General features: G+C 41.3%; 1 protein-coding gene across 1 annotated transcript; it reads left to right on the top strand.

The window, feature by feature from the left end:
- The first annotated feature begins 2,825 nt into the window (after positions 1-2,825).
- On the top strand, positions 2,826-8,297 carry LOC120047534 (PR domain zinc finger protein 13-like). The gene is made up of 4 exons (XM_038993060.1): positions 2,826-2,966; positions 4,438-4,569; positions 4,683-4,803; positions 6,829-8,297. The coding sequence occupies exons 1-4, from the start codon at positions 2,826-2,828 to the stop codon at positions 8,295-8,297; spliced, it is 1,863 nt and encodes a 620-aa protein (XP_038848988.1).
- Positions 8,298-12,381: the final 4,084 nt, after the last annotated feature.

A 12,381-nucleotide genomic window follows, 5' to 3' on the forward strand; every position in this document is an offset into this window, starting at 1 on the left:
TGGGGCCAATAATGTGACACTGATGATGGTATGAAGTATGAAACTTTGTCTTGTCTTTGCACTTTATCACACTGAACATGCTAACGTAAAAGCAATAAGCATCAAAGAGACAATCTAAATGAAGGTTAAATAACAAAATATAATAATCATTGTGCTTAAGATGCAATGCTACCCCCTCTACCCAACACATGATTATACATGGGAAAAAATTACCTACCAGGCTAAGTTTAAATGGAACAATGATTTGGTCATTTGAAAAGGCCTGAGCTAAGTTTATGGTCTACTTATTTTCCCTGGGAGCCCGGTGGGACTGAAATTATATTGTAACCGGTCCAGAAGAATGTGTGTTGAACCCTTGGCACTCTCGGGTAGTTAAGGAGCATGAATTGAGTTCCCTGGTGGGGCATTGGTCCCCGTAACTGCGCTGCTTTACACACTGGTTATCCCTCTACATTCATGGCTCATTAATTAAGGGCCAACCTGTTAAATCAAAACCCCACATTACGATGGGATTGTAAAATTGAAGTGCTGGCACTCTAATCTGGAGGTCCCGGGCAAAGCGAAATAGGCCAACTCCTATAAAAACGTCTCCCTCCGCTCAAGTTCCAATTATTCAGTGGTCGTTATTTAAAATCATTAAAGAGATGCGAAGTTAGTTAAGAGAGTAAGGTTTTGTGGAATATTGTGATTGACTCCGCAATACTGTTCTCGAATAAAGCTGAGACCATGTAATTAATGTGTCGTTTAAAAAGAGGAGGACAATACCGCCTGTCAAGCTATTTAATTTCATTTAATTTTCCATCCCATTTGTTTCGAACACTGCTTTCACTTCTGACACCTCGCCTTTGACTGTTCACTGTGCTTCAGTGCGCGCATTGGAATGGGATTCACCCTTACTTTTCGAGGGTTAGCAAACAGAAAGGAAATGTCTCCCGTTCCCCCTCTGAGAATAATTAATTTCACTTTGAGAACTTCGACGTTGAGCCACAGGATGCGAATGAGAATCGTCCCGACTGGTGTGAGAGATTTGGAGACCGGACCCGTTATTCCCGGGTGGATGGGAACCAGTCACAAATGGCAACATTAATAAATAACCCTCCGCACAGCCGGACTTTGCATACGCCTATTGATGAAATTGTTCGCGTGTCGTTCACGCTCGTTGACTCGTGAAGCTGGGAGAAGAGAAGCCTTACAGAATGGAGCAGTGGGATACCTTTACGTGCCTAGAGAGAGACCCCATCTCCACCCCCCTCAATTATGGCGCAGTGTCATCCCAGAGTCGCCAGGGCAGAGGTTAGCAGGACATGTTCATGGCCTGAATTTATCGCCCACAGGTTATTGTTCTCACTATCTCGCCCTCTGTTGAGACTTCCACGACAGATGATCAAGGGATCAATCGCAGTTTTAAAACCTGCGGTGAAATAGCGACTGGAGGTTTATTTAACTTTTTTTTGAGATCACATAACTTGACTTTGTGATATTAAGTATACATGTCGTCTATGGAATTTAGACTGTACAAAATACTGAGTAGGCCTATACCCAGCCTAGTATACTAGTATTTCATAATATAGGCATGCCTATTGTAGCTTATAAGTAGAACTAGTGAAGTTTCCCACGTAAAACAATGAAAGTTAATTTAGAGTATTTACAAATAGTAGCCTAAGAAAAACACAGCATAAATAAATGGTTTATTGCCTAATGTATTGATTCGTATTTGAATGTATCAATAAAAAGAAAACAAAATGGAAGTTTATAACAAACATATACATTATGATATAATAATGTAAAATATAAAATATGCTCTTAAAATATCAGGGCTCACTTGAAAAAGAGATACCAGTCTCAACGTAATTTCCCTGCTTAAATAAAGGATGAATAAAAAAAACAAAAAAAACCATATTGAAATAAGATTTATTTGAAATAAATTATTGTATGAAATTTAAATGATCAAACTCAAAACTGTGGCCACTTAAAGTTAAAGTTATGAAGCTCTGTGTTGTGCCATGTCACATCTGAATTAAAACGTCTGGAGTGAATTCGTGACAAGAAAACCACAAGTGTGAAATGATAAGATGGTGGTTATTTTGAAAGCTGTTGCTATTTTTCTAGTGGTTCTGGTACCTGCCCGATCTCAACCCGGCACACGCCGGGAGTCAATAGAAGTTAACAAGTCTTCCAAGCATTCCTGCTCCTTTTGTTAAACTAGGGACACACAATGCAGCCAAACGGAGATAATAAAGTGCTTTGAAGTATAAACCCAAAATAACGCAGCCAAGTAGATTTAAAGTAGTGACTGATTTCCAAAAACTGGTTTGTAAAGGAACAATAAAAAGGGGAGAATTTATGGAGAAATTATACAGTGGATTTGTCAGTTAAAATATCGGAGCTGTCTGGGGTACAAAGCCACATGCTGAGGATTAATGGTCGCTCCAGACCTTTGATTCTGCACTCTTTTTTCTTTGCCCTTGACAAATTGGATTTTGGGGATGGGAAGGTCGCCTGGCCCATTGTCTGATGGCTGTTTTTCAGCAATTCATTATGTGCAAGGGTGAGGGAAAGTCTCCATGTGACCATCTCAGCCCGTTTTCTCCCCACAGCTGCCGAAAGAGGCAAACTCTCTCACATCGCGCGCATACTGCTCGCCCTTGCGCGTTAATGTGTCGAGGGGGTACCTTGCTGCTCCATTAGAAAAGCCGGATCACATACGCCACCGCATCACTTTGCGGGCGGAGATTGGCCTGTCCTCATCTCTCTGACTCCTTCTTGTCTCAATCAGTCACTGCGTGGTCTTCATGGTTCTCAAACCACTGCACGCAGAGCCAGCCATGCAAGCAACTCGGGCATCCACTATCAGTGTGTTTGCAGACTGCAGCATCCCGACCGGCCTGCGGATAGGACCGGTGCAGGGTATCTTCAAACTAGGGAAATACGTTACTGATCGCAAAGAGGTCGTCACCAAGAAAAAGGTAAGCACAGTTTTTATTATGGCATGAAATAGGATTTATTCCTAATTATTTCTATCTGCAACAATTCATTTTTTACAATTCTACTTTTTGTAGGATGATTATTTGCAGAATTGAATTACAAACTAACGGAATAAAAAAATGTAATTCTCCTATTTTAATGACAAATCATTCCATTATCATCATTATCACCTTTAGGCCTATATTCATACTCAAATTATTATTTATGTATAAGACTGATATGAATAATGGATGCATTTCGAAAACATTATTTTCTTTATATAGGACCTACATTTAATTATCAGGGCAGGTAAAGGGGACACAGTGATCTTTTTAAAAAACATTTTTGAACCAGACCTGTCATAGTTCATTGGGCCTTCGGTCATTAATTGGCTCGTGCTGTCAGGTTGGAAATAATTGAGTAATATTAGTGGGACGACTTGTCACTCTGTGCCTTTACTTAACCGCCCTAATAGGGCGACCTGGGGTGCTATGTGAGATTTCATTTCCTCGCCCACTTTAAATTTCACAGGCTAGTAGGCAAGTTATTCAAATGAACAATTTAATTTTTATGCACTCCGGCCATGGAAAGATGCTAAGTCATAGAACACAGCCTCGAGTTATAAAATAAGAACATGGATGAGAAATACTAAAATATAGCCTATAGAAATGTATTGAACATCTAATTTAACATTATTGCAACATATCGTTATTAATACAATATGGAACTACCAGAAATTGAGGTTATTTCTATTTTCATTTAATGTTTATTCATTAATTTAACATCATTTTTTTTATACAGGCTAATTGTTTATTTGTGAGTTTATGATCCTTAACAAACCAATAGATAAGTACCCTACATTATAACTGCATTTTAAGATAGGAAAAGGCCTACACCCTGCTGTCCTAGTTTGTGATTGATGCGGCTAAATGCATCGCCCCGGGCTTCATGTGATGCATCAGGTGCAATCTCCGTGTCAAATGTCACGCTTCATTCTTTAATTTGCTTGAACAGTTTAGAAACCCATTGACACTTCTCAAATTCGTTTCCCATATCAACTCAATTATGTGTCATTCTCCCTGGTAAATTATCACCGCTGGTTAACATCGCGGATAAAGACGCATTAAACGCATTGGCACACCTCAAGGTAAGCCTGTCATTTAGCCATTGGGCATAATAACAATCATATTTTCAAATAATTAATTCAATATTTCATAAACCAATATTTCTAAAACTAAATCCTTGAATATTTACATGTGCTAAGCCTATAAGAAAAGAAACACCAAGTTATTTTAGTGCTCCAATTGCAGTCAAGCGTGACGTCGCAACGTCAAATATGCAACTCTGTTTATGATTTATTCATAAACTATTATAAGCTGCGGCTGCCGGCCTTTTAGTGAGCTGTGATTTTATCGCATGTTAGGCCTTATTAGCATCATTTCTAACGTTGAACCATCCATGTTGTGGATCTAGATTCGGCTGCTGAGGGGGGAAATCGTGGATGAATCAGGTTGCCCTGTGCCAGACTGGATTGGGTGTATCCGGGCAGCCAGAAACAGTCAAGAACAGAACTTGGAGGCTGTCTCAGATCTACCTGGTGGGCAGGTCAGTAGTGTGTTTTATTTACAATGCATAAAGCTCAAGTCATTTGATTTAAAAAAAAAAACTCAAGCTGAAACAGTTAGTTGCATGTATCTAACGTTGCCCTTTTACGTTAGATTTTCTATCGTGTGCTGACGGAGATCCCAGCAGGCGAGGAGCTGAGTGTGTGGTACTCCAACACTCTGGCCCAGTGGTACGACATCCCTACCACTGCCACTCCAACACACGACGAGAAAGGTAAGAAAACTGTAGAATGACCCTGTAATATAACCATACAAAACGATGAGAAAAGTAGCCAAAAATAGATGATGGATATTTGTTTCCCGGCTGGTTCAACACGCTTATGCACAATCGAAATCCACATATATCATTATGTGGTATTGTCCAAACAAAAGTTTTAATAGAAATGGATTAGGCTACAGTATAGGCCTGATGATGCTGCTTACTGAAATTGACATTTTGTGAGTTCCATCATTGCACAGTTAAGTGACTGTCCAAACCTTGGCGTCCAGCTATTTTATAATCAATTTCTGTGGAAAGGTTGTAGTCCTATATTTTCACGGTCGACAAATGTGCATCCCTAGAGCATACATTTCGATTCCGGGGTCATTTGATGGTTTTATTTACATTAAAAGTTAAATGGTCTTGTTAACTAAATAGGCTTGACAGAATTTCATGTTAAACAATTCAATAATAAAATAAAAATGTGTAAAACAGCCAGCAATAGGCCTAAACACCACCTAGGCTTCGTTGTGCTAGTGTAATAAACAGAAAATAACAATAATAATAACGCCCCCCCCCCCCCCCCCCCCCCCAAAAAAAAAAAGATTATCTGGATATTCAAACAGTGGCATCGATGCCATGGCTTGTCAAATTAAAGCCTAATCATATGATCACCAGCAAAATAATCCGGTTTTAATCAGATTACACCTAACGGATGCCGCCTACTCAGGAAAATACAATAACTGTGTTTAGATTAAATTATAATGCCTAGACTATATTCGAGTAGCTGCTGCTTTTGCAACAGCTAATTGGGATCCTGATAAAATACAAAATACCAATACCGATCTATTTCTGCACTCTTAGAAAAAAAGGTTCTGGATAGAACGAAAAAGGGTTCTATGGTTGTTGCATATATGGTACCCCCCCTTAAGGGATTCTATATATAACCTTTAGGGGTGCCACTAATGAACCCTATTTGGTTCTATCTATAATATGTTTGTGTGTGTAATTACTCTGTCTGAGAAAAATAGGGCATGAGAAATGGAGGGCCTGACAATCATTTTCAAGATATAGCCTACCAAAATTATATTCGACTGTTACACTAATTACAGTGACAGGCACATGGAATAAACCCGCAATTTAAAAACAGGGATAGGCGTGTTTTAACAACCTCAAAGCAGACGATAGTAATTCATGGGGGGACAGAGGTTAACAAATGTCATCGCCTCATTAATATTAATGTATTCAAAAGAAAATTCATTCAAAAAAGGTACTTTACGGTAAATTAGCTGGCTACATAAGGTATTGTTGCCTAATGAATGCTAACTTTTATGTGGGATGTATATTGCCCTGATTTGTGGCGAAGCACTTTCTGCTGCTCTCTGGCCAATACACCGTGCGCTCCTTGACATACGCGTCCTATTATTTGGCGTTAACAGATGGGCCAGCCTTATTGTCTATGGCGATTTGCGATTTCAAGCAACAGCTGCTGTCACTTCTACGGGAAAGAGCACAGAGAAAGTCCCCCTATTCAACGTATTGGTTTCGGAGCGACAGATTGGACGGGGCGTTTGCTCTTTTGATGGCGATGATAAACAACAGCCCTATAAGGATTACAAAATCATTACATCTATATAATTGACCTCCTATTGTTCAACTTGTGTCATTGCTCACTTTGATGAGGTGGATAGGGTTAATATACTCTGTCGCCTATTCAAAACCTGAATCCCATTGGAAACGTGTAGATTCATCTCAAGGGATTTATCCAAAACATTTAAATAGGAAACGGAAAAGATTTGCATGTGGCACAAAATAACAGTAGAGTTTGAGGTTACTCTAATAGGCCACTGGGAGCATCTGCAGATGGAACAACAGCCATAAAGCACCCAATAATAGGCATCTACACTCACAAAGCAATAGATAGAAATGTGTAGTAACACAAATGTTCAAGATTGAACGTGCTGTATTGACAGAAGTGGGGAGAATAACGAATATCGAAACCCATCGCTATTAACATCATGTCTCTCTGCTTCTCTACAGGTGAAGAACGCTACATTTGCTGGTACTGCTGGAGAATATTTAAATATCCCAACACACTCAAGGCCCACGTCCATTTCCACTGCGCTTTGAGCAACGGGCGGGGCTTTGTGAACAGCGAGCAGGCGAGGAGCACAGACAGCTTCAGCAGGTCACCCAAATCCGGGGACATTCCCAACACCTCGGCCTCGCCCAGGAACGGCCACAACACCTCCATCTCAGACTCTGTCAGACGGACCGTGTCTTCCTCACCCTTCCTCAACAAAGCGGGGGTAGCAAAGAAACCCAGCTCTGAGGAGCAGGACAGAGCACTTGACATGAGCGTTACCTCAGCCAGAAACCACGGACATCTCATGGGCCTTGGCGCAACGTCTTCAATGTTGAGCAACATGGGGTTCCACCCAGGCGTGCGCTCTGCATTCAAGCCCATGGGCCAATCCAAGGTCCCCGCGGCTGACGTCTACAGAGAGGAAACTAATGGGAAGCATAATGGACTAGGCTTCAGCAAACTCCTGGGGAACATGAAATCGACGCGAGCCTTGAATGAACCTTTAACCGGAAGCCATCCCTCCAAGTGCGTCCATCCATTAGATTCCACATCTCCCGTGGTCCCGTGCGCAAACGCCGTCAGGGGTTTTCCGTTAATACCTAATTTCGAGGAGACATCGGCTTTCAAGCACGTGGAGAGCCGGATGCACTCTGGACTGTCCCCCTCGCGTTACTCTCAGATGTCCTCTGGATTCCAAATTGAGAGGTTTTCTCTGCCTCAGTTCGATGGCGTCAAGCCATATAATGGAGATTGCAATATCCCCCTCATGCCATTCACCGTGTACAATGGCGAGCTGCTTTATAGTTCACCCTACTACCCACTGAAATTCCATTTTAGCAATCTCCTAAAATACCCGGAGTCTATGTCCTACTTTGGCGCACCTGCACTCAACCAAGACCTGGGTTCAATAACCAACATTGACAGGGAGATAGCCATGCACACTCAACAGTTGTCTGAAATAGCCGTCGAAAAGAACCGAGCCAGGCTCGACTCTATGCCCACTGCTAACACAGGCTCAGGGAAGCTCAAAAAGGGACACTTATGTCTTTACTGTGGTAAACTGTACTCTCGGAAATACGGACTCAAGATCCACATGAGAACTCACACAGGGTACAAACCACTGAAGTGCAAAGTTTGTTTTCGGCCCTTCGGTGACCCCAGCAACCTGAATAAGCACATCCGTCTGCACGCGGAGGGGAACACTCCGTACAGGTGCGAGTTCTGTGGCAAGGTACTGGTGCGCCGGAGGGATTTGGAGCGTCATGTCAAATCAAGGCACCCTGGACAAACAATAAAAAAAGCTGAGGACAAAACCGAGGGCATATTCGAGGATCAAGAGCAAAAGAGCGACAATGACAGCGACGTAGATGTATGCTTCACGGATGATCAGAGCGACCAAGAATCCAGTAAAATAGATGATTAATTGAGATTTTGACACATATAGGGGCTATGGCAAAGACGGCACAATGTTTTGTGAAATGGTTACAGGTTACCTGTACAGATTTCTGTGTAATTTATGTTTTCCCCAAGGAACGAAAGTTATTTATGTATGTTTTAAAGTTATTGAAAATGTAATTGTTTTTTTATTTAAAAAAAATCAGATTAGGACTAGACAAGTTTCAAATTACAGCCTTTTCTTTTACAACAATGTCTATTCGTTTCAGATGGAACAAAGTATAGGCAGTATGATTTCAGAATTGTATAATATCACAGCTGATGATAATGCATTTCTTTGTTTATATGCTAATTGGTAGCCAATATGTTTCCCAAATAGAGGCCGGCTGCACTTTAAAACAGTTATGAACAATTCATTGTCAAGCCATGTAGGTCAAGTGTTTAAACACTGAATATCACACTTACTGCTATTTTTTCATTCATTTGAATTACAATAACTTAAATGTTGCACTTTCTTGCGAGGGCATTTAATTGTTTTAGGACAAAGTTGAGAAGGACGGCAAATATTTATAGCAGTTAGTACCAATCCATTATTTAAGGATCTTGTTTATAGTAGAAAATAACATCTGATTTAAAAAGCATCATGTACAAATGTAAGAATATGATATTTCACTGTTCAGTGAAAAAGTGTTGTACGTTTGTTCATAAGTGATATTGTATATTGACAATATTTTCCTCTTGTTCACTGAGTTGTTCCTTTTTAATAAATGTAATTTAAAACTTTGAAATTGTTTGTAACTTGCTTGATTCAAATATATAGTCTACTCTAAAGGTTACTTGTTTATTAGGCTATCTAATGCACAGAAACCAAATTCCCCTCACTTTTAACTACCATGGTTAGTGCACTAATGAATAATTCGATATTCCACGTGTAGGTCTACATTGTAGACAGGGTCATCATCAGGATGTTAGTCTCTATATTTCCTGTTCTTGTTTTTCAAATGGGGTGTCCTCTGAATTCCTCAGAGGACGCAATCGCACCCAGACGAAACGCCTGGCTGTGCGCATTACAGTAAACCTGCAATATATCTCACCAACTGTAGGGCATGGTGTAGCCATTAAGAAGAATGATTGGCTAGTCGACGAGCGGTGGGGCGTTTATAAGTAGGCCTACTGGGTTCTTACATTTGTAAACACAATATTATATTTGGTTAAAGAGGTTATCTTCATCATCATCGTTATCATCAAAATGGTCTTCAACCAATTATCTGATCCAGCAAGTAAGAGATTCAACAAAATACATGTTAAATTGAAAACAAACAAAAACATGTGGGGTCTGCAACAAGTAGGCTTCTAGATATATACTGGATACATTTGATTAAAATTAAATTGATAAAAAAATCGAAATTTAATTAGGAAAATTTATAAACATGGTCCGTTTCCAACACATTCATGAATGTATACGAATGTGTGCTGAAATGGCTGCCTGGAAATGAAATGAAATGAACCTCAATTTTGATAGAGAGCTAAACCTTCGACAACATGCACTATTCACGAAATAATGTCAACTTTCGATATAGAGATAACGAACAGTTTTAACCGTGCAGTGAAAATGGTTCCTTCCTACATTGTGCGTAAAAGTGCATTTTCGGAACGTGTCTTGTTCCATGGAAAGAGCAGATATAATCTTAAAATAACAGGAGGTCAGATTTATGGCCTGTTGTAAAAGGAACATTTAAAAGGTCAAAATACGTTAATTTGGGTAAAAGGTGAGATCCAGAAAAGGTTTTAAGAACAAAAATATTGATGCATTTGAGACGCAGATAGTTCTAAAATAGTATAAAATTAATAACACGCATTAAAAAATCTATAAAACAAACCCCTCTTATTTGGTTTTCCCAGTTTGAAACAAAAGCCTATCAGACTTTTTAACGACTCCCGCTGTCTACTTTTTCCTTTGCTAAAGGGCTCTGGGTCTCGTTTACTAGTTGCGATGTAATTTAAGCATTATGATGATCGTACCAGATTAATAACTATTTACAGACAACTTTTTAAGCGTTTCCCAAACAAGCATGCAGAGAGAAGGTTCGCCAAGTGCGTCGCTAGAGTCGATACTGATAGAATCGAAAGAAAAGCAGCGCTGTTCTCAAATCAGCTTTCTCCATTGAAACCTCAACATTATAACTATTCCACAATACTGACGACGGATCAGCTCCTAGAGAGATATTACCACCTATGGCTGCAAATAGGCTATTGAGGTGCTTATCATTATGTCATATCTGGTGTAGGCCTGATTCTCCTGTCTTATCTGGTGTCCTGTGTTATCTTAGGTATGCTCCCTCTAAAGTTATGCCCACCCCCCCCCCAACACAGAGGACCTTTAGGACCTTTACCATGCCTCAGGACTACCTGACCTGATGACTCCTGGCTGTGCTAGAAGGGTGCAATTGCTGCCAGCTATTCAGGGCGTTTCTGCATGTGGGCATTCCTGCATCTACAGGAATGTATGGTTCTATTGGTCTAGCTAGGACAGGTGGGGGCACTCCTGTGCAGTAGGTGGCGTTAATGCACAATAATGTTGGATGCCAGCCGCTGATAAACCCCACAGAAGAAGGGGCGGTGGTGATCATGGTAGCTAGCTAGCTTTACACCGGTAGACAGTGTCCTTTGTCTCTGCCTGTTGGAACTGTTTTCCTGCAGTTCTGTTAACGATGGCAAGGGCAGGTTTTCGGCAGGAGAGAGTGAAGGACATTGTGCTAGCTTAGTCAACTAGTCCGGTACACAGTAGGTACAGGGTGTCCCTAACTAGCAAGCTGGCTAGTTAGCTAACACACAATTTCACCCCAGCCTCCCACCTGCTGTGCAAGCGGGAGTTGGGGGTGACCGGTAGACATTGTCCTTCACCCCCCACCTGGCACGGTTTTCTCCAGCACACAGCAGGCGGGGACGACACGGTGTCGGTAACAACTCTAGCTAGCCAGCTAGCACATGGTGTCGCTCCAGCCTCCTGCCTGCTGTGCTAGCGGGAGGCGGGGGCAACCGGAAGACAGTGTCCTTTTCCCCCCCAGGGAAGATGTGTTCCTGCAGATGTTCCTGCAGATGCAGAAATTCCCACATGCAGGAACGCCCCGAATTGCGGGCTGAAGTTGCATACTATTGGGTCGTTCTGCTGATCCAGTTTCTGCTGTTCTGCCTGCGGGTATGGAACCCTGATCTGGTCACCGGTCGTGCTACCCTGTCCCGGACTTGCTGTTTGCCCCCCCACCTCTCGCTCATCTGCTGTCTCGACCTCTAAATACTCGGCTATGAAAAGCCAACTGAAATTTACTCCTGAGGTGCTGACCTGTTGCACCCACTATAACCATTGTGATTATTATTTGACCCTGCTGGTCATCGATCAACGTTTGAACATCTTGAAGGACGATCTGGCCTAAAAGGCCATGTACTCTTATCTCCACCAGGCACAGCCAGAAGAGGACTGGCCACCCCTCAGAGCCTGGTTCCTCTCTAGGTTTCTTCCAAGGTTCCAGCCTTTCTAGGGAGTTTTTCCTGGCCGCCGTGCCTCTACATCTGCATTGCTTGCTCTCTGAGGTTTGATGCTCGGTTTCTGTATGAGAACTTTTTGCGAAATGCTGATGTAAAAAGGACTTTATAAATACATTTGATTGATTGATTGATTATGCCTACCCAATAATAATGTACTGAATAACAGATCGGGCACATCACTGCGTACGTTGTCACACATCATGAAACACAAAAAAATGGACAGTAGCCTAGTCACAAAATAGAACTCAATTGATTGAACATGAAATTGATTTCAATATGATTTAAATAGCCTATATAGGTCCATGTAGTCTATGTATATTTTAATGCAGTCATCTCGGTTTTCATTTGAAACATCATTTTATCCTTCATTTGTTTGTACAATTGCAAAGACTTTGGCAACTTTGTATTTGTAGGCCTAGTGAACTTCGTTCTGAAGTTATCGTCAGTCAGTCAGACAGATAGCCTACCTGCGTTGAGCAGCCAAAGTGCATCATTAAGATCATTTTTGGCCCTTCCGCTTCACTTTATTCACAGAAGACCTCTACTAAACAGCCTAAACATCTTGA

This window comes from Salvelinus namaycush, chromosome 5, assembly GCF_016432855.1.
Source record: "Salvelinus namaycush isolate Seneca chromosome 5, SaNama_1.0, whole genome shotgun sequence".
Lineage (NCBI taxonomy): Eukaryota > Metazoa > Chordata > Actinopteri > Salmoniformes > Salmonidae > Salvelinus > Salvelinus namaycush.